This window comes from Pagrus pagrus (genome assembly GCF_965226575.1).
Source record: "Pagrus pagrus genome assembly, chromosome: 8".
Classification (NCBI taxonomy): Eukaryota; Metazoa; Chordata; class Actinopteri; order Spariformes; family Sparidae; genus Pagrus; species Pagrus pagrus.
In genome coordinates, this window is record NC_140192.1 from 23632529 (window position 1) to 23659299 (window position 26771).

General features: G+C 42.3%; 2 protein-coding genes across 6 annotated transcripts in view; one reads left to right on the top strand and one right to left on the bottom strand.

Moving 5' to 3' along the window:
- kiaa0825 (KIAA0825 ortholog) overlaps positions 1-15480 on the bottom strand; it is a 128359-nt gene extending 112879 nt beyond the window's left edge. For 3 of the 4 annotated variants that reach the window (XM_084359046.1, XM_084359049.1, XM_084359048.1), the window contains exons 1-6: positions 15091-15480; positions 10856-10992; positions 2033-2201; positions 1498-1683; positions 729-914; positions 253-577 (exon numbers count right to left, since the gene is read on the bottom strand). In XM_084359046.1, the coding sequence (XP_084215172.1) occupies positions 253-577; positions 729-914; positions 1498-1683; positions 2033-2201; positions 10856-10986 (997 nt within the window). In that variant the 5' untranslated portion in view covers positions 10987-10992; positions 15091-15480. Of the gene's footprint in view, positions 1-252; positions 578-728; positions 915-1497; positions 1684-2032; positions 2202-10855; positions 10993-11977; positions 12083-15090 lie in introns of all 4 variants that reach the window. The other variant, XM_084359047.1, reaches the window with a different exon arrangement.
- A 251-nt stretch (positions 15481-15731) lies between these two features.
- The window catches only part of slf1 (SMC5-SMC6 complex localization factor 1), a 35820-nt gene continuing 24780 nt past the window's right edge, over positions 15732-26771 (top strand). The window contains exons 1-14 of one of the 2 annotated variants that reach the window (XM_084360093.1): positions 15732-15999; positions 16293-16404; positions 17644-17722; positions 17856-18081; positions 18187-18340; positions 18957-19085; positions 19240-19305; positions 19825-19971; positions 20182-20351; positions 20489-20623; positions 21049-21202; positions 21351-21519; positions 21892-22037; positions 22548-22642. In XM_084360093.1, the coding sequence (XP_084216219.1) occupies positions 16294-16404; positions 17644-17722; positions 17856-18081; positions 18187-18340; positions 18957-19085; positions 19240-19305; positions 19825-19971; positions 20182-20351; positions 20489-20623; positions 21049-21202; positions 21351-21519; positions 21892-22037; positions 22548-22642 (1781 nt within the window). In that variant the 5' untranslated portion in view covers positions 15732-15999; position 16293. The remainder of the gene's footprint in view (positions 16000-16292; positions 16405-17643; positions 17723-17855; positions 18082-18186; positions 18341-18956; positions 19086-19239; positions 19306-19824; positions 19972-20181; positions 20352-20488; positions 20624-21048; positions 21203-21350; positions 21520-21891; positions 22038-22547; positions 22643-26771) is intronic. The other variant, XM_084360092.1, reaches the window with a different exon arrangement.

Consider the following 26771-nt stretch of genomic DNA (forward strand, 5'->3'; position numbering starts at 1 on the left):
TACAGTTGGAAAGAAACAGAAAAGTAAAAGTGGAGAGGAGGGAGAGAGAAAATCGTTAGCCTTTATTGTTAACCAATAAGAAGCAGGAGAAAAGAAGGCAGAAACAAAGGGAAACAAACAGCTATAAGGCACATCTGAATAAATTCTGAGGACTGCTAACCAGAGATGAGGAGAGAGAAAAGAAAACAGAATGAACAGAAAGACTAAAATTACTTTTAGACTTAAAATCTTTTTTTCAAAAGAGACACTTACCTACGGTTGCCCGGGACCTGGCTGAATATTTCTTAATCTTGCTGCTGAGCGTGGTGTTGTCCCTCAGGGCCGTCTCACATTCTCTCTCCATCTGGGAGGCGAGTTCGTGGGTGACAGTGCTGAGGTAGGCCGTATTAAGAAAACCCAGGATGGTGTGCGGTTCTGCTAGTCTTGAAAGGACATGGAGCTCATCTGTGAGGGCTTGGGTCAGAGCTGGGACCGCAGAATGGAAGCCTGCAGCCAGTCTGTCAAAGCCAGTTTCACCACCTGGGCTTGAGCTCAGGGCAGAGAGAAGAAGATCCAGCACAGACTGACCTCTCAGACGCTGGAGGATTAAAATCAAAATAATATATATTACTGGAAAACCATTGGTATTCTACTGTATAACATTGGTATTGGTAGTTCTTGTTCTCTTGACTAAAATATGGCAGAAAAAACACATAATTCATAATTGTATTGTCACTATTTGAACACACCTGGTAATGTGTGAGCACCTCAGACTCAGGGTACAGAAAGAACAGCTGTTGCAGACAGTGGACCCGATCAAGGATGGACAGAGTGGAAATAGGTGCTGGTTCAGGATGCTCTGGGCTGCGGGAAGACAGCCGGTCCAGCAGGTGGCGCCGCAGCTGGAGACGCACATCATCCCAGACCTCCTGGATCTTAAGGAAGGGCAAAAATAAACTGATAATCAACAACAACACATCAAGAGGGTGCTGGATAGTAATCTTTAGCAGTGAACAGTGCCATTATTCAAGTATACCTTTATTTTAGCTTACACTCAACTGCTGAATTACACATGAGATTAAAGGACAGGTTAGCATTTTTCAAGTCTGTTTTAGTCTAATTTTGTCCATACTGGCCACAGAGAGATCCCTGTTTGTACAATTTCAGTATAAGTGAGGTTGGACAAAGTCCACGGTCAACAGTCTGTGCAAACACTTTCTGTTGAAACAAAAAGAGAAAACAAAAGACTATAACTTTAGAAGCTCCCGACTTGATTTCACTACCTCAGATTACTTAAGCCTCATAAAGCTTTAGCTGAACTTTTAAATGCAAGGACTTTGTATTATAACCCCCATAATCTACACAGAAATTACTTTAGAAAGGGAGCTGTTTGCAGCCAGTTTGCAGAAGAGAAACACTTTGAATGACCAGTAATGCTTTCAATGTACACATGAGCATATGAGTATTTGAAAAAAGTAGCCCACCAACTAATACATTCAAAATCACACAGCACATTACCTCTAATGAAGCATCATCTCTGACTGTATGTACCAAGTGAATGGAGGAGGCAGTCGGTTGAGGAAGAAGAGAGGAGGAAGAAGACGGGGTACAAGGAAAGCAGACACCACACTGGGCAGAGAGATTCAGCAGCAGTTGAAGCGTCACCTCCTCTTTCCCCTCATCTTCAGACCTCAGGTACTGTTGCTGAGGGGAACAGAGGGGGAATGGCGATGTTAATATCACTGAACAGATCCTACAATTCTGAATATGACTCATCCATTTGCTCAGTTCAGGGCTGACTTCCTACATCTGGAGGTCTTGTTAATAAACAGGGTTACAGATCAATAGATAGCTAAATGTTAATAATAGAGTGTCTGTGCAATTAAGTGGAAAATTGAAGATCAGATTGATAAAGTCATTAAGATTGACATAGCTCCCATCAGTTATCATTCTTTTAGATTTCTCATTAAAAAAACGGTATTTGAAATAAACAGGACTAATATCATCATCCTTATCATCATCAGTCAGTGTCATCATCACCCTGATGTATTACCAAAGCTCTGAAGAACTCCATGAGCTCTTGATGTCCTGTGGTAACCGGTTTGAAACTGTTGTGCGCTCTGAGGTTGAACCACTGCAGGCACTCTGAGGGGCTCGGGGGACGCTCCCCTGCCCGGGAGTCACTCATTTTGGCCTGGAGCTCCTTCAGCTGCTGTTCAATGCTGAGAGAAAGGGAGATGCATTGTGTAAGTCTGAGAGATAAGGACTATGAAACAACATACATGACAGCAAGAAGGTTGTCACAATACCAGAATTTAAGAACGATAAAATAAAGGTTCTAGGCACACAAAATAGGATAATTGAGAAGAAGAAGAAGAAGAAGTCACTGAACACATACAAACATATACTGTATCTGTGCAGCCTTGGGTTATTTTAACCCAAACCACAAGGTTTTCCAAAACCTAACCAAGTTGTTTTCTTGCCTGAGGCTCACCAAACTGCGCTGTGTTTGCAATGCGCTGCTACGGTCATGTTGTTTTGGGCCCGGTGATATATGTAGCTTTGGAAACGCTGACAATTGAGCTATTCAGTTGTTGAGGTACGAGAATGTGTTGAATATCTCTATATGCCATGTTTACCAGCACACAGCTGCTCCTGTACCCAGTAGTGATTGGACAAATTATTTGACTGTCAGTTTCTGCTGGGACAGTGTCTTCATTTTAAAGGGAGACTTTTGAGAGATTAAGTGCAGCCCCGGTCAAACAAACATACCCAAATGAAGACACCGCTGTGGCATGAGGAACACACAGGGACAATACAGAAAACCAGCCACGTTACAGTCACACAAACACATACACACCGTGTTGCAGATACACATGTGCCTACACACCACATCACATTTGGCTCTCCCTCACTCTCATTCAGTGTCCGTACCGTGAGAAGACAGATACAGAAGCATCAACAGTAATGAACAAAGACATCGATATATCAGTGTGTGAGTGTGTGCTAAGCATCTGGTGTGAAGTGGCGTTACAGGCATCAGCAGACATCTGAGACACACGCTTCTTGCCGTCTCACGTCTTACTCTCCCCCCTGACACGCACACACACACACAAACACAGCTTTTCTGATTTTACCCGACTGCATCAGCGATCAGTTTCCCCTTTAATATGACAGATTAGAAATGACATCTTTGGGCTCGACATGTTTAGTCATTTCCATGCAAATCTATGCATATATATTTGTCCATGTAAGGCAGTGTGTAAGTATGTGTGTGTGTGTGTGTGTGTGTGTGTGTGTGTGTGTGTGTGTGTGTGTGCGCACATAGGCCTACGTACCTGCATAATTAAACATGTTTTGGTGTTGTGAATGCTGCTACTGTGTTCCTGTGTTTTTCTTTGTCTGAGTGTGTATATGTGTGTGTGGTGCATACAATACAAGTAGGGAGACATTCGATTCATCAATCAATCAAAAATCAATTAAGAAGAGAATATGTATGAATGACAGATCTGATATTTATCATGGTCTAAAGTTTATTTTGCATTTTAAATATCGAACCTTGATATTATGACCGCAACACCTTTGATTGTTTTTACAAAAAAAAAAGGGCAATTTAACACATGACTTTGGTTGTCATGACATTAAACAGTTTATACTCTACACGATTAATCAAATATTAAATTAAATAATCAATAGATAATGAGAATTAGTTGCAGATCTACTTATTCGTCTTCAAAACTCACATGTGCAAATGTCTGTGTCTGTGTGTTGGCATACGTGACACAGAGCCAAGGTGCCATTTCCCCATCAGACAGCTCATCCCCTACCGCAGGTCTATAAACTGCCTCCTGCCTGCTCCTGGGCCATGAACGTATCCAGATGTCTTACAATGGCAACACATTAAATAACCGTTCAATCTGACACACTTTGGTTTCAGAGGGGAAAAACGCGAGGGGATAAAATGTTATAGTCTGTTACAAACCGCTATCCTCTAGGTTGAACACTATCATTCTCTCTCTCTTTAACTATCTCTTCCTCTCTTCTGCTTCTTCTTTAGGCAGGCCAGATGATGCATCTCACTTTATTCTCTTGACACCAACTTGCTGACTGACAGAAACCTTGATTATAAAGCGGGTGTGTTTTTGTGTGTTTGGAGTGATTTGATGCCAGGCGGTATTTGTTACACAGAACTATCAAACCCCTCATTAAAGACAACCTTTATCATGTTTCCCCCCTGTGTGTATGTCTGTGTTTCTGTATATCAGAGCTGAACATTGTATAGGAATGATATTGCTTCAACTTGTGACAGACTGTGTGAGTGCAGAAACTCTTAACTATGCTTGCCCAAAGGCTCACTAGCTGTAAAACACAGCTTCAGCAAGGTCAAAGCAAAACCAGCATGTCTCAGGGTTGCTGAAGGCACTGTGTGTAAAATTAATAGACACCACTTTAAACAACACAAAGGAGTGTTCAGATGCTGGTTTGTTTGTGCGACCTCTGACTTTTGGAGAAAATGTAGTTCTGGATACTTAAAATAACAACACCTTCCCTTTCCTTTTTTAAAAGTCACTCAGGGTAGGAAACATATAAATAGAAGAAACATACATTTAAGAATAAATGCAAAACTAAGACACTTTCTCACTCAAATTTCTTAGTTTAGTTTGTCATATGCCATGTCGTGCAATGAAACCCGGCTGTAGATGAAATGGCAGCACAGAGCACTGTATGTGCGTTTATAGCGCGTCATAAACATGGATGTTCGTTCTGGGCTCAACCCCAGGACTTCACACAGACAGCAGGTTTCAAATGGGCTTCCATCTGTAGCTCACTTTTCAAACACTCTCTGAAGTTCATTAAAAGCAGAAAACGGAAGTAGACTACACTGCGGATATGAACCGAGGTTAATATAGGGAACTAAAACAAAACTCAAGCTCAAACGAGTGTGAAAAACTGAAATAAAAATAAAACCCGGAAAAAACATAAACTAAAATATCACTGATGTATTTGTCAAACTCTTTTTTCCGTCCGAAAAATGCATCGATTACGTTAAAAAGTTTAAACTTTTGTGGCAGATTGCGGACAATTAGCATGAAAATGAATTGGTTCACTAACTGATGAATGTGATACAGCTCTGTTTATATACTCTTTCTAAGTGAAACGTTTGACGGCATATTTAGCTGACATTGGTTGCATGGTAGCTGTGTTACATTCAGAGCGTGTGCATAATGTGGTTTATATGTCTTTCAACAACACAACTGGCTACACACCTGGCAGGCCAACCTCCTCAGTTACTTGTCGCCATTCATCATTTGTCCTGTTTTTGTCTCGATACTGCTCCATGCATATATAAAAAAAGAGATAATTAGCTTAGCTCCTGTGTGAGCCGTGTTGTTTCAGCCTTAAAGCACGAGTGGTCTACCTGTAATAACGGACACAAAACAAAGCGTAACATAACTCTGATTTGAACTGTGGATTTTTGCTTGTTACTCTGATAACAGAATTGAGTTTTGATTTATCCACCTTGTTAGCCTTGGACTCTGTGTGGTGAGCAGTCTCCGAGGCTCAGTTTTGCCTGATGTGGACACGACAGAAAGAGATTGCCAACTTGAAACCCATATGAAGCCACACACAAGGACAGGTAGGAGAATGACTTTAAGGCTACAAACTCTTTCTCTAGTTCCACTCCTCATCATCTAACTCTTGCCTTCCCTCAACAAAGCAATGTACTGTAATGGCTACAGCTACAGCACTTGCCTCCTCAGATACATTTCCAAGCCTTGCCTGCACAGTTTCTCTCTCTTTTCCCCTCTTACTTTTCTCTCCCCTCAAAACTCTTACTTTCCTAATTTTCTTTTCTTTACTCTCGCCTTTCAATTACCCCTCCTTAGGGCCTTGTGCTGTAAGTTATAAAGTCAATGTGGATGGTCTGTGTCAAGAAGTCCATCCAGCTCTCTACAATGTGGCGACCTTTTGCCCGCCGGTGTAAAAGCTACCTGCAGCCTAATCAACTTGGCAGGATTAGCTCCGAATCTGATGACTTCCACTGCCAGCAGCTCAGACGCGGCGGAAAGAGACAGAAAGAGAATGAGAGAAGAGGAAGGTAAAAATGGGTAGAAAACAGAGGAGTCACAGAAAATAAAACCATTCAGCTTTCTGAGTAAGGACGACAATGGACAAACCGGTAATGGCAAAAACGCCGGAGCTGAACTCAACAAAAGACCTGGAGAATGAGAAACGAGGAAGAGGAAACTGTGAGGAAAGGATTCTTTAGGCCTCTTGACAAACATGTCAATCATCTTACCCTAACTGACACACAAGCATACACATACACACACACTTGCACTCTGACTGCTGAAGTGAAATCTAATTGTTTTTCAGAGCGGTCTAGTTTGACAGTCGACACCACAACCGTGCCCCCCCCCCCCAACCTTCACCACCGCTGAGAGAGAAAGGGAACAACCGGAGGTCTTTTATTAGATATGATGGCACATTTCACAGCTCCCTGACTTACAGAAACCCAATCCCGCGATTAGTCAGCGCTTTGACGTTATCTTAAGTTCCTTGTCAGAATTAATTTAGTGTGGGTGGGCTGCTGTGGGGCTGTCTGTCTGTCGCGCTCCACTCCCCTCCGCTCGGCTCGCCTACAGGAGGTGGGGGGTTGGAGGCAACGGGGGCAGGAAGATCCCTTTCAAATAAGCCCCAGCTCCAGTCAGTGCCAAACCAGCCGCCTGAGAACCAAATATCTCCTCCATCAAAGGGCCCCATTCTGCGAGGGGGAAAGGAGTGAATGGGTTTGAATGAACCGGCTGAAAACAGATCCCGTCCTGGCCCAGCCTGTCGCCCACTTAGTGCCCTCAGCCCTCAGCCCCCCAGCACCTCCGGCCCAGCCAATGATACCAGAGAACCGATACAGCTGATATACTAACTTAACACACGTGTCACGCACAGCTAAACACAAAATCAACTACATACTGCCAGGACTACAGATCAGTATTTCTGTTCACTGAAAAGGAACCTTGCACGATACTTTACTGTGGCAGGCTTTCAACGCTGGCTGCTTGTACACGAACGCAAAATCCTGATTATCAGGAGCACTCACACAGAATCAAATTTAAAAGTATTGATATTGTATCCTGATCAAGATTGGCAGGCGACTAGTGAGAGCCATTTGCCTTGCCAGTGTGAAACCAGAGGCCTGTCTGCACTCTCCAGGCCCGCGCTGACACTTCATTAGAGGTCTTTTCCTGGTGGCCCACCACTGCCCGGCTCCACTCCCCGCCCAACTCTGTGCCGCACCACTGTCCCAACTGATGAAAACTGATGGATTGCAGCATTTCAATTTGGGGGAGCCAGCTCTGTTGTCAGCCTATCTTAATCTCCTGCAATTAGGGAGCAGCTCTTAGGCAAATCTCTGACATCTGAGAACTGGGAGCAGGCCAGTCACTCTGACCCATAAACAGGTTGAAGTCCTTCACGGGTGTGGGCAGCTCTGTCTCCTCCATCTCTCGGTTTCCTTTTCCTCTCCTCCACTTCCGTAATTTGTCCCAGACACTGATAAGTCAATTAGGCAGCAGGTGAGTGAGCGGCGCATGTGTGTGTGGGTACATGCATGTCTGCAGCCCACCCTGGTCGAAGATAAAGAGAAGCCTTGCAAAATGTTGTTTGCCGAGATGTGTCCCGGCAGTAAAAGGGCTGTCCTGAAGTAGTCTGGGAGGAAGTTGGCTGCAGCCTGACAGACACTGACCAGTGGTCCCCCACGGCGAGAGGAGGATTGCCTTATTTTTAGCCCCATTCTCCATTATCTGGACGCTTTGTTCTCATAATGGTTATCCCTCTCCCATCTGCAGGAACACAAAATAACCCTTTAATGCTTAGAAAGCAGAAAAATGGCCCGGCCTTCGGTAATAAGCCTTGAATTACCTACCCAAGGGTTTTCGTTTCAAGATGTGGAATCTTCAATTATTATGTTCCCATTTAGAAGGAGGAAGGAAAGAAAGAGAGAGAAGGGGAGGGAGACACAGGGAGAGAGAGTGACGAAGGGATGAGTCCCAGACACTAATGGTGCCAGAGTGAGGCTTTGTTCACTTGCTACATTTAGCCTGTCCTTCATCATCTGCCCTCAGCCTCACAACGCCAAAAACGATAAAAGACCTGAAATATAGATTACTCTTTTTCTTCTCTCCCCCTTATGTCTCTCTCTTATCAATCTATTTGTGCTCTCCCACTATCCCTGTCTACCATCATTGACAGACGTCTATATTTCAGTACTCAGTGACACTGCACAGGAAAAAATAAATGTTGCTGCACTGCACTTTCTTCCATAACACATGATGAGAAGATTGATCTAGTAATTAATGAATCTGAACCACAGAGAAAGATTCTGCTCACAGTTTACGTTATCAAATGACTCTAGATGTTGGGGATCATTGTAAGATTAGTCTTAAAGTTTGATAAAGGCCTCTTTATGAATCTCAATTCAATTATCTCAAATCAGCTCAACCATGAGAAGAGTGCAACCACGAACAATGTGATGTCAGTGAAAGCCCTCAACAGTGTTAAATAGATCAAATTCAATGGACACACGGAGAGACACCTGCACCTGGTCAGATTTCTCCCTGTGCGCTACCATATGTTCTAAACCAAGGCTTGTATGTTTCAGTGTATTGGCTATAAACCCTCTATGACACCGCAGCGTGGAGAGTTTTTTTGTGCATTTCTGACTGCACAGTGAAAGGACCATCATTGTCAGCTCACATTTTTTTCCTATCCTGCAAATGTGCCTGAATTGTACAAGCAGGCTGTGGAAACTGACTTCTGCTTTAGTGTCATAGTCAGCCGTAATCCCACTTTGTATTTAACTAACAGTCTTTAGACACAAGAACACACAGCTACAGTAATGGTCTTTCCTTTCATTCCTCCACGCTACTGCCACAGTGATACTTTACCTGTCTTTGTGCTGCATATCAAATTAATGCTCTGTTAGACATCTGTGCAAAGAGCCATGAATGTGTTTTTTCCAGCAGAAAAACCTGATTTTGGATAGTTCAACCAGGGATTTCACTCAGTTAAACTAGCAGTAGAAAACCTTTTTGCTTCTACTAATCATTCTGAAGTAAATACTGATTGCACAGTGTAATGGCTGTAGAAAAATGACACCATATGTGTACAGACTGGTTCCCTATAAATCCCTATAGGTTGCATTACGGCACAGAGGAACCGAGCCTGCCGTTTTGCGACCAGTACCAGAAGAGGTTTTGTTTTCCTGGTCACTATCCCCAGGTAAGAGTGATAGAAACCAAGCGTGAGCAGACGTTAATTGATGAGCGCTGGTGTCAAAGTATGTTCCCCCGCTGTTCCATCCTTACTACCAGGACTTGTTTTGAAAACCGGCATTTTATCTGCTAGATTATTAAGTAACAAAAGCTGCCTACTTATTAATGCAACCGGGTGTTTTGTTCTGCCTTTTCATATCACTGAGACAGGGGTTTTTGGTCGTGGTTCAGACAGTAACCAGGCTGCTGGCGGTGGCCGTGTTACTAATGTGGTCTTTGTAACAGCAGCGCCTACAGTAAGACCACAGGGAACCACTGGGAGGGGGTAAAGTTGAAAAGATGTCATTTTGCGCTTGAAGTATATATGCAGTTTCAGAATTGTTGATTGGATGTCTTCATTCAGGAGATCCACATTGAACTTTGTGGATTGATCAGGAGAAAGATACATTAGCAAAGAGAGAGAGCGAGAGACAGAGAGAGAGAGAGAGAGAGAAAGTAAAACAGAAAAACAAAAATATGGATTTAGTCTTTCAGCTTTTAATCATGATTTCATATTTCTACCTCTGGAACACTGCTGCCAGTGTAAACAATATTACTAGTGTTTTTTTTAAGCCTGTCAGTCATACAGGTTGCTCCTCTCTTTAAAATGATCCTGCGAGTGTCTGCACGCAGTCAGCATAAACAAAAATCAGAGCTTGTTTTCCCACCTTAAGAATAAGCCTTTTTTCCTCCTTAATCTTTGTACAGTATGAACAACAACTTCAGCAGAATTGAAAATTTTATGAGAAGCAATATAATCCATCAAAGTAAACACCAAGCTTTAATTAGGTTTTGTCAAAGTTACTGTTTAACATTCATTTCATTGTTCCAGTGTTGTGCTCTCGCACTAAACTGTGCATTATGCTGCGCTCTGCTCTCTGTCATTCACCCGAGATCCACAGAAAGAAATGGAAAACCTCGTCAAGAAATAATCCCTCAAAAACAGACTGCTTTAAAAACTTTACTGTCACGTCTGTGTCTTCTTATTTTTGTCAGCTGGGACTGTATTTAATTTCAATCTGGCTTCATCATGAAGTTGGAATTCTAAAAATGATGGAAACACAGGTAAAAGTGATCGGGGGATGTTTAAAATTCAAAGAAAAGGGCAAATTAAGTTGATGCTTTTGCTACCCCGACACAGAGTGGGAATCACAAAATTTGATACAATTGGGTTGTCTTCGTTAGAAGTGTTAGCCAGAAATGAAGGTATCGTGGGGACTAGGAATAAGGTGGATTGCAGGACAAACATCTAACAATACATCACGATATGTGTCTAACTGAAGAATACAAAATGCCGCTAAAAAAAGGCAAAGTACAGGAATTACATATTGATTAAATGCATCTTGATGTCAGTCTCACAGAATTTGACATAAACTGACACTGTATAAAAACGCGCATAAAGTCTTATCTTAGTGCCTCTTTACCACACACTGACTGCAACTTGTCCGTGTTCGTGTAAAATAGCCACGAACTGGCAAAAGTCTGATTTGCCAGAAAGCAGAACAGCCTGGAGTCAAAATATTTGAAGGACGGATACAACTACTATAGCTCTTACTCTGACTGACCTGTTGGCATTGAGATTAAGTTTCTCCTCTGTGTCTTTGAGGAACTGATCAAAGTCCATCTCACTGGAAAGCCCGGGAACCATCAGCTCCACAAAGGCATGGTCATCAGGAAGATCCCCCGGCCACTCCATACCGCCCTGCATGAAGAAGGAACCAGACAGAGAAAGAGAGAGGGGGGCCTTAGTGTGTAACATCAGAAACACTACGCGTGACACGTACAGTACCAGTTCATAACACTAAATAATGAGAAAGACAGCACTGGTGTCAGGATTAAATCAACAATTTACAATGACACCAAATAACAGAGATCTGGAGTGTTGTATTATCACAGCTGTCTGTCAAGACACTGAACACACATGCACACTCAGTATACACACACACACACACACTCACAGTCATGTGTCTATAATAATTTGAATTTTCCTCAAACAGGAGTCTTATTAGGAGCCACAAATCAATTGCACCTGAAACACCTGAAAAACGGGAAGCTTATCATCAACAAAAACTGTTTCTTCCAGTTCCCCTCCTCTTTCCTCAGAAAGTCATTTGGAGAAGGAGGACCTCCCCTGATCAAAATGCATTGCCTCAGCCTCTAACCACTTCCACCTACTGACACTACAGTGAGTTAACACTGCAAAAAAAAAAAAAAGGAAAAAAAAGAGACCAAATAAATAAACAATGAGGTGAGATGCTCTTCAGTCAAGGCTTTAAATAAACAACTCATCTCCTCACGTCTGTGGCAGAACAGAGGGCCACCCCCCCAACCCCGTGGTGCTTAACGCTCATGCTAACAGCCAATCCCACGCCGGTGCTGCGTTGCTGGGTCTCATATCAACATTGTCATCAACGCGAGTCAAGTGGAAGGTAATGGAGAGTGTCTGTGTCAATTTGGCTTTCTCACACTCCCCCTCTCGCCCCTTTCCTCGTCATCTGCTCTGATTTTAATAATCCCTGTCAAACTCCAAACAGCTCCCCGCACTGCGCTCCGCTTCTTCGCTGCTGCATACAGTCTATGCCACTCTCCCTGACAGGGCAGACAGGAAGCTCAACATTCATTTAGCCTGCACAAAGGGAGGCCTGTCCAGCTGGACAAATATTATTTTCCTCCGCTGACAGCCTCACCAGTTAAGCTTGTCCTTTATTATTTCTCCCTCTCTTCTTCTCCCTTACTGTTTCCCCTCATCATCACGCTCCCTCTGCGCCACTGTCTGAGAAGAGGTCTATACGCTGAAAGAGGAGAAGATTTTAAATCCATGGATTAGGAACTGAACATTGTAATTATATGAGCCAGACAGTGTGCGAGCATGTGATTTTGAATGGTGTCTGTTTATATATAATGTCTTCAACGCCATACTTCTCTTTATGTGTATGAAAGAGGGACAAACAGATGGACAGAAGGTCTGAATGTGTACACTGTTTGTCTGCTGGGTGTCTACCTCCTGGTCTGCCAACATATCATCTGTTATCTTAAGCATGAGTGTGTACATGTAAGTGTGAGTGTGTCAGGATTCTCCAAGCAGCACACGGGGCCTCATTAGTACTAGACTTTAAATCATCTGGTCTCCATTGTCTTGTCATTAGCTCTTTACAAAGCAGATGTTGGAGGAGCCCCTGTGTGTTTCACTGTGTTGCAGCAGGGACAAGTGGGCCAGGCGCTGAGACGCTGCCTGCCTGAGACATCGACTCCACAGCTATTAAAACAGGGGAAGGAACACAATCTCCCTCTCTCTCTCTCTCTCTGTCTCTCTCTCTCTCTCTCACACACACAGACACACACACACACACAAACACACATCACTGTCCTATCTCTCTTGCTGCTGCCTGTCTACCCCAGCTAGGCTAACACACAGGCCCATTTACAGTAATGAGTTTGTCCTGAAATATTTAGCAGCGCGTCCCCCAGGCCGCCGCTTTAAAGCCACTTAGAGCATGTCAAGTTAAAGTCAACATTATTTTAAAGGGTGTACCTAACAGTCTGCTGTAAAGGGAACATAATAAATTAAATAGGTGCATATTCTCAGATCACAACGCTGCTGAGAACTATCTCATGCATGCCCAGGGGGAGCATGGCTTCACCGTGCAACCATGTGGTCCTGCTTCACTGTGCTGCCTTTGACTGATTTTCTTCTTTACAATAAGTCCTGTCTGCTTAGTGATGGGCTCTAGTCTCATCAGGTTTGATGTTGTGACGTTTCTGCTCAATTTAGGAGGCACTAATCTTGTTAAAATATATTGGTCAATTCTTTTCTTTACCACAGGGAAATATGTGGATATAATGTGTTCTTAAAATATGTTGTGTAAGACTGTTCAGAAATTGCGCCGCAACAACTTGGCATCATCATAACAAATGCCTATGTGATTAGCCTACACTGAGGGAATGAATAATACATGACTTAATCCTGATATTACTTGTCATTGCTGTTGAGCAGAATAATCATCATCGTTCAACAGTATTAAAGTAGCCTGAGCAATGAGTCAATTACAAATGTTGAAAAACCAGACAATATTGTCATACAGGCACAGATCACATTGTGTAGCTTATTGCATCAAAACTGTCATGATTTCAGTGAACTTAAATACTCCTATCTTAAGGATGCATTTACTGTAGGAGAACTACAACAGCCCCGTAAAAAACAAAGGTTGCATGGTTGCATTTGATAACAGCACAGGCAACGGAAAATCTGTCAAGAACAAAGTAAATAAATTAACCCATCGTAAGTTGTCAATAAGGCTGCAACGAAAAAGTTTTGCATTATTAATCGCTCCATAATAGATGATCAGTCTGTTAGCGTGTGAAATGTCAGATAATAGTGAAAAATACTCATCTGAACTTAGCAGACCCTTGAGTGAACTTGTTTAACCTCTTGTTTTTTGACCAAGCAATGGTCTTGAACCTAAAGGTATTCAGTTTACAATTATACAACAGAAGACAGCCAAAAATCATCCCATTTGAGAAGCTGGAGCCAGAAAATGTTTGGTATTTTTTCATCATTTATGACTTCACTGATTAATCAATGAATGATTAGTTGATCATGTTTGTGAGCCAGATAATAAATGATCAAATAATCATATATTAAGCTTAAAAGTTAACATCTTACATCTTATCACTGTCTTTTATAATATTTTCTGGTCTTGACCACAACTACGTATATGTTGATTCAAAGTGGAAATCACAGAGTAACTCGTGACACAACACAATTCACGATACAGTGATTCTGCAGTGATTGATACATTGCAAGGCAGTCATTTAACAATACGTCTATCTTACTGAATAATACAAAAAAATCTGTGAATTATTCGCTGCATTCTGGTGTCAGTTTCACAGAATTTGACAGTACTGAGATTAAACAATGTATAAAAGTCCACGTGTGCTATCACTCCAATGTAAAACAACCATAATGTGGCAAAAGGAAGAGTCGAGTAAAATGTCTAAAAGGATACAAGGATACCTTTTTACTAAAATATCTGACATCTGTGTAAAGTTAGTTTACAAAGTTTGCAGCCAAAGGAGCTATGAAGTAGGAACTCTGTTAATCAAATTGTCCGGGGAATCTGTTTAGAGCACCTGCAAGTTTTAATAAAAATATCAGTATTTTCTGCCAGTGTATCAATAATTGAACTGCAAGAAAAAGCGATACGACATATATTGTCATGTCTATATTTTGTCCCAGCCCTATGTGATAGGTGTAAGCAAAAACATCACTGAGAGTGTGCAGATGTTTGGCCATGTGACATCACTTAGTGAGACACAGCAAGAACTGCTCAATCAGATGTTTCAGTGTCAAATAGTAATAATAATAATAATAATAATAACATTCTGTAAAGAAATGTTTTGTCCAACCAGTAGACTAACATCAATACATATTCAGTTGACATAAAATGCAAGTAATGGAGAGAAGAGCCCAATAACCAATTTGACAGGCTGTGAATATTGGTATTTTTTATGACTTAACACTTATGTATTGGTGCTTGATTATATCACTAATTACTGATTGATTGTTTTTATAATCTTTCCCAGTATACTCTGATGTAAGCTATAAACATATATAAGCAACAAATGGTGGTGGTGGAGGGGGTGTGGAGTACCTTGGACAGTGACAGCAGAGCTGTGTTGACCTGCTAGTTCACAGCATGCGGTCAGCAAGTACTGTAGCAAAGCATCACTACAGCACTTGTGCCGATATTGACACCTCCATCTTTTACAACACATTGTGGCACATAAACATACAGCTTACCTTTTACCAGCTCCTTTATATTCTCTCTTTCTCTCGATTCAATGTTAGTCCATTACAGGTCGGGAAAACATGACCAGCATCATTTGCCGTCACTTATTGCTGACATTTGTCTACGAAAGCCTCTTATAACTGTAATAAAACGGTGAAAACAGTTCAACGTATAATATATTGATGTGACTGTGATGGGAAGCTTATCTGTCGTTGTCACTGAACGTTACTGAAAATTGCGCTGAGTAGTTTTGTCAATAGCCGCGCGGTTTCATGAGCAGCCTCACTGTTCGAATGATATCATTGTTATCGATCGATCAAATGATCCCGTTAATCAATCAGTGCTGTGGGATATCCAGTTATTTGGGTTATTTCCGGGGACAGAAAGCGTCCGTGACAACAACCCGGAAGTAGCTCTATGAAAACTTCCGCTTCTTGGGAGAGTGCAACTGACGAAGAAAACCAAGGGGTGAAGAAACTAACGGTGACGAATATATACGTGAGGTTTTCTAATAGTAGAGAATTTTTGACGTGACACACACATTTTTAACAAACTTTAACGTCTTCGTTTGAAGAAAAAGTCGTTTAAACGTTGCTAATATGTAAATGAAATAATACTAAATGAATGACCTCCCCTCCGCAGAATAGTTAGCTACGCCGTGATGTTGTCAACACATGGCAGTTGGGCGGTGAACTCACGAGAGGATCTACAACTATCATCCGTTTACTCACGCTAATTAGAAAAGTCGACATGTATGTGTGTTCGCGAGGTGTGGTAGCATACTGTTAGAGGAGAGGCGCTGAACATTGTGAAAGTCACTGCTCACGTTATTAGATGTCGGTGTCAGGGTCAGAGTTACGAGTTTTGGCGCGCCTGTACGTAACTGGGAAAACAGAGTCATCATCGGTGGTATGAGACAGGTACCAGCTGTTTTTAAGACAAGTGCATGAAATATAAATACTTGTGAAGGACATGTTGAACGAAACGCAGGCTTTTGGTGATCTAGTCAACTCTGAGACTGTACAAGTGCAAGTAGTGGGTTTTTATTATTCCCCCAAGCAACCTGCTGTGTGATACAGGCAATACAAACGCTCAACCCACAAACAAGTAATCCCAGTATTGTGGTCAATCAAGACTATTTTCCCCAGTGGGTCTAATGTGTGTACTGTACGTAGAATTGACATTTGACTTCATTCTTCATTTTCCTCGTCAGGATGGCGAGCTGCACCCATGTTTTCCAGATCTCCGGGATCAAGAACTGTGAGAAGAAGAGAGTCTTGGTTCAGGGAATCCAGCAGCTGGGTGGAAAATACATAGGTGGCTCAGTGAGTAGAGATCCCTCAAGATGCACCTCAACCAAGGCTATTAACCATTATGATAGATAGGTCTGCATCGAAAGATTATTCAATCAATGACACGTCAAATAAACTTCCTGTGACCTGTCAATGGCAGCTGCTTCCTGTGAAAGCATTGCAATGTATTGCCAAGGTTTCACAAGGAAGTAAATAAGACAATGGGGCTATGAAAATATTGTGGTCCTTGTTGTTTGTCTTTATGAAAAACACAAAGAAAACATTGCCTCTGGCTGTCAGCAGTTCCTGTTTCTGTTAGCTCCTGTCAGATAGAGGTGTTCACAGTGTAAGAGACTACTGTGCTTGATACTGTAGTTGATGTACTCCCTGATGAACCTGGTATCATTTTTTTCTAATGTATGATTACATAATAAACATTTGGAAAGATAGTCTACCATACCAGTTGAAGGACATTCCTCCCTACAAAACAGCACAAAACAGTGTGAGCATTCCTCCCTACAAAACAGAGTCTACTGTTGTTGAGGCATGGGACAATATTGAAATTCCACATCACCATTACCCCGGGCGAAATAAACTTGATTCACGACATTCCACCAGGTAATAAAAGTAATTGTTAAGAAAGAAATATTTATATTGCATCACAGAGAGGACACAAACAAACTGGTAGCTGAAAAGACCTGGATGGTGGCCACAAAAGACGGGAGTGCGATTGGTGACAAACTTTTTTGATATTGGAATGACTTTAAAGATGTCGCCTTCCCTGTGTTGCAATTCAGAATAAATCAGGACATTGGTTGGACTGTTTGTCAGCGAGCTTGACAGTTTTTTAAATCACGCGTGAGGATATTCACAATTATCCTGAAAATGGAAATTCACCACGATCGACTTGTCCTACGTGTTTCTTTTTATCCCAATCTGCGATAAATGTTTCAATCACTAGTAGATAAAGTCATGAATTGCAGTTTTAATCTCACAGGATTAATTGTGTTATTTTATATACAATTCTGTTATTCAAATGAATGATTTCAAGCAAACTGTAATAACATCTAAGTGTTTATTTTGCACAGTCTGAAGAGTTTTGCCTCTCATTACAAATAACGGAGGAACACAATTATTTTCCATGAGCATTAGTTGAATGATTTGATTTTGATTTGAACCATTTTAATAATTTGTTTATAATACATGGTCTTGTTTTATGCCATCTGTTATTATTTGTTACATACACTGATGCTGTTATCATCTATTATCCAGGTCTATCAGCACAGCAGCACCCATCTCATAATCCCTCAGGTTTTGTCCAGCGAGAAGTTTTTGGCAGCCTGTGCTGCAGGTCAGTCACCATTATTAATATACTGATGATGATGAATTTCAGAAAATAATTTATATCTAATCTCCCTTCCAACACTTCACTTCACAGTCCCAAGACTGACACAACACCATTGTTCTCTCTTTCATTTGACCAGGAAAGTGGGTTGTGACTCCAGACTATGTGTTGGACAGTGTTAAGAATGGTTCCTGGCTTGCAGAAGGACCCTATGAAATTTCCATTTCCACATGTGCCACATCTGCCTTTTACCCTGTCAGGCAGTGGAGGGAGAAGGTGGCCAGTGGGAGGATAAAAGGGGCCTTCCAGGGCTGGGGGGTTCTCCTCATGGTCCACGAGCCCACCCGCAGGGCCATGTTCAAACGGTGAGTGGTCATACAAAAATCCTTTATCACTACTCACAACAATCCATCCCTGTGCGTACAAAATGTTGCATGATTCTAAAAGAATCGCACCTTAATCTTTCCCAGGCTCCTAAAAGCAGGCAGGGCCAAAGTATACCGCTGCCCTCCTCCATCTCATGCCTCTGTCACGCATGTCATGGCTAAACCCATCACAGATGACTCAAAATCCCACGATGCTCCTTGCTATTCTGTAAGCCACATTGTCCAGCACCTCTTTGGGGTAAGTCAGACTAATTTATTTAAATGATATTCATTGATTAATTATCAGCAACGGTGGAAGAAGTAGTCACATCCTTTAGTTAGGTAAAATATTTATGATACTTAGCAGTTTATTTAGCAGTTTATTTGTTAAACAATTGAACCATAAAGGAACATTTAATCCTATAGTTTGTGAAAAAAAAATCTCATTCAAAATCACCAAAGTTGTAGAAACATGGTTTTCATTGACAGGAAGAAGTACCTTAAGCTGTGAGACAAATACTAGAGTAAGAGTAAAAACTTCAATATTTGCCTCTGAGATGTAGTTGAGTAAGTTGCATTGAATGTAAATACAAGTACTTTGAATTTATACTGAGGTACAGCACTTGAGTAAATGCACTTGGTTACATTCCACCACTGAGTATCAGGCTTCATCATGTTCTTCACATCTAATTTTTTAATATTAAACCTGGTGCTCTTAAAATGTGCAGTCAGTCCTGAAGTCTTCCAAGGCTTTTATTTTGCATCTGATTGGTTACTTACTGTTGCTTTAACAATGTATATTAAAGCTTTTTCAGATGGAGGACTATCTAGCCTGAAAAAATGTTTAAAGGTCTAAATAATTTGTTTCTTGGCAGAGCAATTGTGCCGATATGAAGTTCAACATGACTGATGATCATCCAGCTGAGACGAAGAAGGCCAGTTTTATTGATGTTGACTTCTCTAAGCTGGAGGCAGAGCTCAGGGAATATGTCATCAAACAAGAGGTGTGTGTGTGTGTGTGTGAGTGTGTTTGTGGTTTGTTGCAGAGAAGCACTGAAGCGTAGTTTCTTTTAGACGGTCTGCATTCTGTGCGCTTGAATGACCTATTTTGGTTGTGTTGTATGTATTTGACATTGTTAATGGGGTCTTTTGCTGTAGGGCCGACCGAGACTGCGCTTCCTTGAATTTCTGGGTTACCATGACCCGCACCGTCCGCAGTCCCAGGTAGATATGCATACACACACACACCAACACACACCCTTGATAAGTTCTTTTTATCTCTAAAATAACTACGTGTTTCATCAAGAAGATCAGGTCATTCAATTTCCTTTATGTCATACATTTCAATGGAAAGTGACATCTAGAGCAAGGGCGCTTCATACTCAGGTCACCAATTTAACCACCACTGTCAGCTGATCTGAGAGTTGTGATTGGCAGGCCTATTAACAATACTCTCCACTGTCCTGTCCATACCTTACCCAAGTGATTCTCCATCAGATTGCTATTATAAGTGCTCATGTATTTCCATTCTCTACTCTCTGAATCCAAATGCTATTTGGCAATAACAGACAGTCAGAAATGACCCCCAGGAACCTGTGATGCCCATTCACTTCCTATTTCCATTACCCTTCTGCCCTTGCTTTTTTCTCCTCTTTCGGCCCGTCCGTCTCTTTGAGTGCAGTGTTTTCTTCTCCTTTTTTCGTATACCTCTTTCATTTCATCATTGTTCTTTTATTCCTCCAGGCAACAGAAACAGACTTCAGCAATGTTGGTAGTATGATAGAGTGCGGGCTCTTCATTGAAGCCTTGGACTCAATCAGAAGTGCTCTGTTCCCTGGCCTGCTTCCACCAGTGCCGTACCTGGTCTCAATCCTAGAATACGCACAGCAGGTAGGACCAGAATTACCGGATTGTAAAAGCACCCACCTGCTGCTGCATTAGCCTCGGGGCCTGCATGGAACTGTAACATGTTTCATTACCCTTTTTTCGAATGGTGGATTGTCAATCTTTAATGCACAGCCAAATTTCTAATCCAAACCATTCAAACTTCACTATTTTTCTTATTTTCTTCCTATTTTCTTTCTTATCATTATCTAACAGGGAAATGCCACGTCCGTCTTCCTGAGAAATTTGCAACACGTCATGTACAACCTGCTCATTACCAACCCTCCCTGGCTGGCTCCCAGCACACTGAAAAGATATTATACCCAAGTGCTGCAGTGTCCTCGGTGTAAGGCGGGCCTGTGGCCTTTTCTAGAGACATCCATCAGGTATAGATAATATACATATCTATATATCTATAATATAAGGAAACAAACACTTAAAATCTTTTTTTATTTTTCAATAAAAGTAACCACTTTATGTATTAAAATATTTACTCTTTCTCTCTGTGCATGTTTTCCTTTAGTTACTGCCTGTCCAGTGAGGGCACTTGTCACCCGCTCCCTGGACCTGCTCTGCCAACGCTGGTACAATTTCATACTGACCTCCTGGCATTTGTCCTCAAGCTCTTCCAGGGGGAACTCCACTCTCTCACCACCTGGTAACAACCTAAGTACTGTATATACAGTGTAGGAGATAGGGCGGACTCTTTTTGTTTGTTTTAAACGTTCTGTTCGTCAACAAAGCCTGTGATTGTTCTTGCATTGACAGACGTTTGGAGGGATTTTCCCAATAGATATGAGTTAATCTGTTCCAGAAATTCTTAACAGATTGCTTTATTTTAGCTGGTGTGTGCTGCAGGTGTTGGCACACATTAATTTGAATTCACAACATGTGCATTTTTCTGCATTTGAAAAGCCTCAAGTAACATACTTACTCATCTGTACATAATATTGAATCTGATTTCATTTTAATTTGTTAAATTCATGCCATTCCTTTCTAACAATAAAGGATTGAATTTGCACCATTAGATGGTCTATTCTTCCTTTAGTAACCCCTGTCTTCCTCTGCCTCTCTCTGGCTCAGGGATTTTCTGCTGCCTGAGGGAACAGGAGTCTGTCACGGTTCAGCTTCAGGATCTTTGCTGTACGGAACCTTCTGGACTGTGTGGGAGCGCTCGACGTTGTTGTCCCGAGCTGTGAAACAACTAACCCAGCTCTTGGTACAGGCTGCCATTGAGGTAAATACTGTGGGACTTATGGTGTGTTACATCACCCAACAAAACGGCAAGTTGGGTCACATTTGTAATCTGAGCAGAAAAAAAAAATTAGTTACACCTTCTCTCAGAGCTTGCTAAGTCCATACTGTGATGTTGTTTGTCACTGAAGGACTACGCCGAGGGGGGTGAGAAGCAGAAGCTGCATTTGGCGGACACCCTGCTGGACCTCCTGTCCGTGTTGGTGGAGTTCTGGTGCCAGCAGCACTTCAAGCTGAACCAGAACCTGGTGGAAAAGGGCCTGAAAGACCTCGCAGAGCACTTTGCTGTTATTAGCCAGGGTAAGGATTTAAAAAAGCAAGAATATCGCAGTTTTTGTTATGTGTGAATGTTGGCCTTAGGTTCATAGCTGTGCCTATTTTTGAGTTTCATTTTGACTGTGTGTGTGTTTTCCACACACAAAAAAACTAATGCTATAGAAGTCCAAATGTTTCCAGCTGGTACTAGAAATTCTGCACCAGAAAATGGAATGTGCAATGAAAAACATTATTTACTATTAATGCAATCATAGCATTTAGATAAGTAGCATTATACTTTTCCGAATTGTATACTTACTCTTTGTCTTCTGACCAAGATACCTTGCTTTCAATCAGTCAATCGTTTTATCATTTCAGTTTGATATCTGCAATATTTTGCCTCTGTTTTGTCTGTAGATTTGTCTCCGGTGGTTCTGGCAGAGCTGGTTGTCAGAATTCACTCTACCAGAATGAAGCTGGTGATGGCTGATGCCATATTCAGGAATCTTTGCTGCAGAAATGGATACACAGTTGTGGATGAACCCCTCTCGCTCAAGAAAATGGTGAGTGTGTGTTTATTTATTGTTCTTCACTCAATGCCCCATTACTTACCCACAGGAAACCTCATTGCTTTCACCAGTCTTGTTATCATGAAAGTCTTTGTTGTAATTTGAGTCATGCAACTCTGACTTGTATGAAACCAAACAGCCATGTGCTGCTTAGTTTAGTTTAGTTTTAGCTGAAATAATCCTCTGACTTTGAATGTGAGTTTTGGCAAAATAAGAGATTGCAAGATCTGAAAATGCTGATAAAACATCACAAACACACACACAGATGTTAAGCATAAGGTAACTTGGCAATGTGAAAATTGGTTCGGATTATATCACAGTTCTCTGCCACAGAGACAAAGGTGCCTGATGTGGTCGACCCATTATATCACATAGCAGTTGAACATCTGGCTGTCTCACACACACTTGGAGTTTTTGTGCCTCCTTAGTCCCCAAAAGACACGCAAGCTTTGTGCGTAAAGGCACCGTATAACCTTGTGTGTGTCTGTGTGTGACTTCTGACAGGTGCTGTCGTACCTGCCTGCTCTAGGAAGTTTGGCTCAGGGTCCCGTCAGGGCCCACCTCAAAACTGGATGCACCAGCCAGGGGACCGCCTGCAGGTCAGTTACACCACTGTTTGTCGATACGACTGTTGGTCTCTCAGGTACATATTCACAAGAGCCCGAAGCAAAAGTGACTTTGATGTTACCTCCTTATTAGGCTTTGACTGAATAGCTACCATTATGTTAAAGGAATAGTTCACTCTAGAACGAAATTCAGTCATTATCGACTCACCCACATGCTGATGAGAAGTCCGGTGTAGTTTCTTATTCCTCAAAGTGCAGCTGGAGACCCGCGGGGGTACCCTCTGGCAGCAATAATTCATATTACAAGCGTAAATGGCTTCCAAGACGAAAAGGTCCATAAAACTACACAAAAACTTTGTAATATTCCTCCATACTGCTCGTCCGCTGCAATCCAAGTGTCCTGAAGTGGCGACATCCAGACTTTACTCAAAACAACGTCATTTAATACTTTTTTCTAGCCTAAACAGTCACTATGCTATATCTGCCTGGAGGCACACTCCGCGTGCACGCGAGTCTCCCCCACAGCGTTTGCACTACGGAAGCAGCACGGGACAAGATCAACGAGACTCACGATAGATACACACCAGTATTTACATCCTGCTGTGAGTTTCAAAATTTCAAATCACTAGTGCAGGCAGATCCTCTTGTGTTTGTGTGTCGCTCGGTCGCTCACAGCTGTATCTTTATAAGCAATGTAATTTTGGGCGATCGCCACAAGGTCACCATGGTAGCATCTTGTCGATCGCAAAGTAGCCATGCCCTAAAGCATTCTATGGTTTATCTTCTGTTCTACTTTAAATGGTACCATAATTTACTAACTGAGTATCATGCTGTTTTGAAGAAGACTCGAAACTATCGATTGAGACCATAAACTCATTAGGAAACAGTGTGCTGAGGTCATAAATAAAGTGAGAAGTAGGGTTATTTTCTCATAAGCTTACATACAATCAGACTTCTTTTTGAAACCAGTGGAGTCGCCGACTGCTGGTCATTAGAAAGAATGCATGTGTAAGGCACATTGGCTTCCCTTTTTAGATCAAGTGGCCACTTCTTTTATACCGTCTATGGTCACTGCTTTCTCTGTCATCGTGGCTTGTTGCTTTCCAAAATGTTGGATTCTAGGGTGTGTGTGGCAGCATACATGCTACCGGTCAGATTTCACAGAAGCTGTGTAATAAAATCTTCCACGGTCTGTTATCTTCTCAAATTAGCTGTATCCGTCAGAACTATTCAACCGGCTGTCTACTCCGCCGCCATTGTCAGTTCGCCACCCATAGATTTAAAGATAAAGGCAGCATGAGGCAAAACGGGTGAAAGTGTACAGGCCCGATGAGAAATGTGAAGAACAAAGGAACACCTGGAGAGAGGATGAGTGTGGGTGGGTGGGTGGGTGTGTGTGTTGGTGGGTGGGGGTGAGGAGCAGAGATGCATGAATGGAGGGACTGAGGGAAAGCTGGAGAGAGGCAAATGGAGGTCAGACGGAGCGTGAGGAGTTGGCATGTGATGGGTCATGCCCAGGTCTGATCCTATCAGTGTGTGCTGGCTGACAGGAGGGGTGCAATGGGAGGTTAGACCCCTCCTCACACACACACACACACACACACAGCGCTGAGTCTGATTTGGACAGGAAGCCGACAGATAGACAGACTAGGATATCCCATCAGGCTTTTGTGTCTTCCCTCACGACCACCAGCTCTCAGTCTTCACCCCCACCTTCTCCACCTCTCTTGATCTGCCCTCGCATACTAAATCCCTCTTTGAATTCAATCACACACACACACTCTCCATACTCCGTATCAGACATCTGCTACTCCACCAGCAGGTAGTTGGCCTGGAGAAAGCAGGAGCCACCAGGGAGCAGGTTCATGTGAAGGCTACTGGTTCATGCCCTGACCAGATCCCCTCTACCCATCACTGGTCTCTTTCTACTTTCTGCTCTCCCCGCAGTTTAAAGGGTTTAGCTTATTTTGACATAGACACGCGAAGAACAGGAAAAAAACAAAACAAGGAATGCAATCTGTGCGGATGAGATAAAGAAATGCCAAAGGGCATGTAAAATCATTTGACCCTGAAAGAAAGAATGACATCAAGATGACAAAGCATGTGATAAATCGAGGACAGAAACCAAAAGGAAATCGTGTTTCCTCGTGTTTCATGGTCGGATCCGTGATGTTATACGTATTCTGAGCGATGTCGACACTCTTAATCAATTAACGCATTTTATGTTGAAGTGTTTCGTCTGACACGGTCCTCAATCTCCAAGCATTTTCAAGACAATTCTCTGTTTTTGGATACTGCTTTGACTGTAAAATTTAAATATTTTTATGTAAGAAATCAGCTATATTTGTTGTGCTTGTACTCTGCTTTAAATAGCACAAATTTGTCGATGGCTTCACTGTGTTTTTCATGTCGATGTTTCAGTTCTGTTTTTGCTTTCTTTTCAAACTGTCAGTAGAATACAAGACTGAGACAAATTCCTGGCAAGATGTTTGGTATCGTATTCATCAGAAGAGCCGGAGCAGGTCATAAAGGCTAAAAGGAGCCACGTGACCCTTTTTATCTTTCATTTCTGGCTGTTAGAACGCATTAGGTTGTTTTACTGTGACTTGAAGGTGCTGTATATATGAGAGATGGCGAGTGTGCTTCTTCTGCACCAACAGACAGGCTGGCATCAGGGCACACGTCCAAGCCATACCAGGCTGACAGGCCGGCTGATTGACCGACTGTTTAGATGGCCGTTTGACTTGCCGGCTGGCTGCATGGCAGTGAGCGCTGTTAGCAGAAGGGAAGCTGTAATTAAATGAAGGTTTCCTCCTGCTGGTTTAATCAAGCTCTGTGCATTGCTTATCTTTTCAAGCCATTTGACTATGTCATTACTTTGGCTCCGTCTCTCCTGAACAGACCTGTATATAGTGTAACAGGATTTTTTTAACAATCGATTATTTTGATTGAAAGAAAATTTGTACGCCAACTTTTTTTATAATCATTAATCATTTAGATTAACGTTTACTTGTTCCAGGTTCTTAAATTGAAGGATTTGCTGCTTGCCTTTGTCATTTATGATCAGAAAAAGAACAATCTTTGTGTTTTGGAATGATGGTTGGACAACAAAAGCAGTTTAAATCTTTCACTTTGGGCTCTGGGAAATCTTATAGACCAAACGATTCATTGTGAAAAATATCCGGCAGATTATCGATAATGAAAATCACTTGTAGCAACCCTACAGTGGAGACGGTTGAAAGAGGATGAGTTTTCATTTTTGGAAGAATTAAATGAAGTAGATAATGTAATGCATAGCTTTTTCTCGTTGTGGCATTCGACATGCACTTCCCCATCACTTTATTGCATTATTGCAAACAAGTTTCTTGAGAGTCGGCCTCCAAGGGCACATGCTGCCCTAGGCCCAGAATTGATATCTGGGCCACTGACAGCATGCTGGCCTCCTAAAGAACACCAGGGGGGAAGGAGAGACCAGGGCGTATACAAGCCAAGTACTGTCAACCTCCACTGCTGCCAACCTATATGGACAGGGGACACTTGGGTGAAGTGGTTCGAGATGAGAAGTGGTCCGCCCTTGTCCCAGACACTCTTATGGACTCTCTTATGCACACACACACACATACACATACACACAGAGCTCGTCTCATCTCTTCTCAGCCTTGTCCCTGCTAATAACAAGCAACGTGACAGGACGTGTGTTTCCTCCTCACTGCTGGGAGCTTCTTCCTGGCTTCTGAACAAGCCAATTACCAGGGAACAAGCCTCTTCCCTGTAATACGGATGGCACTCCGCTTCAATGCGGCGCACACGCACGTGCACAGACGTATACACTCCAGACACCTGTCAGGCTTCATGCAGGCAGATCTCCCATACCCACTCACAGGACTAGTGACAGCCCACAGCTATTAGCACGCCACTACTTTGAAGAGGCTTCACTTTCTTTTACTAGTTATTCCTCCTAATGTGCTTGCTCACATCGAATTCTCCGTCTGTGCGTTTGAGGCGTTAAGTGGGAGGAAAAGTGCTTTGGAGACGGGAATGGAGGATTGGGTGTGTGAAGTGTGTGTGTGGCCAACACAGTAGGGGTTTGACAGATATTGTCAGATTTCATATGAAATGATATGGCGCCACGAGGGATTCATTTGCTAATGGCACTTTTCAC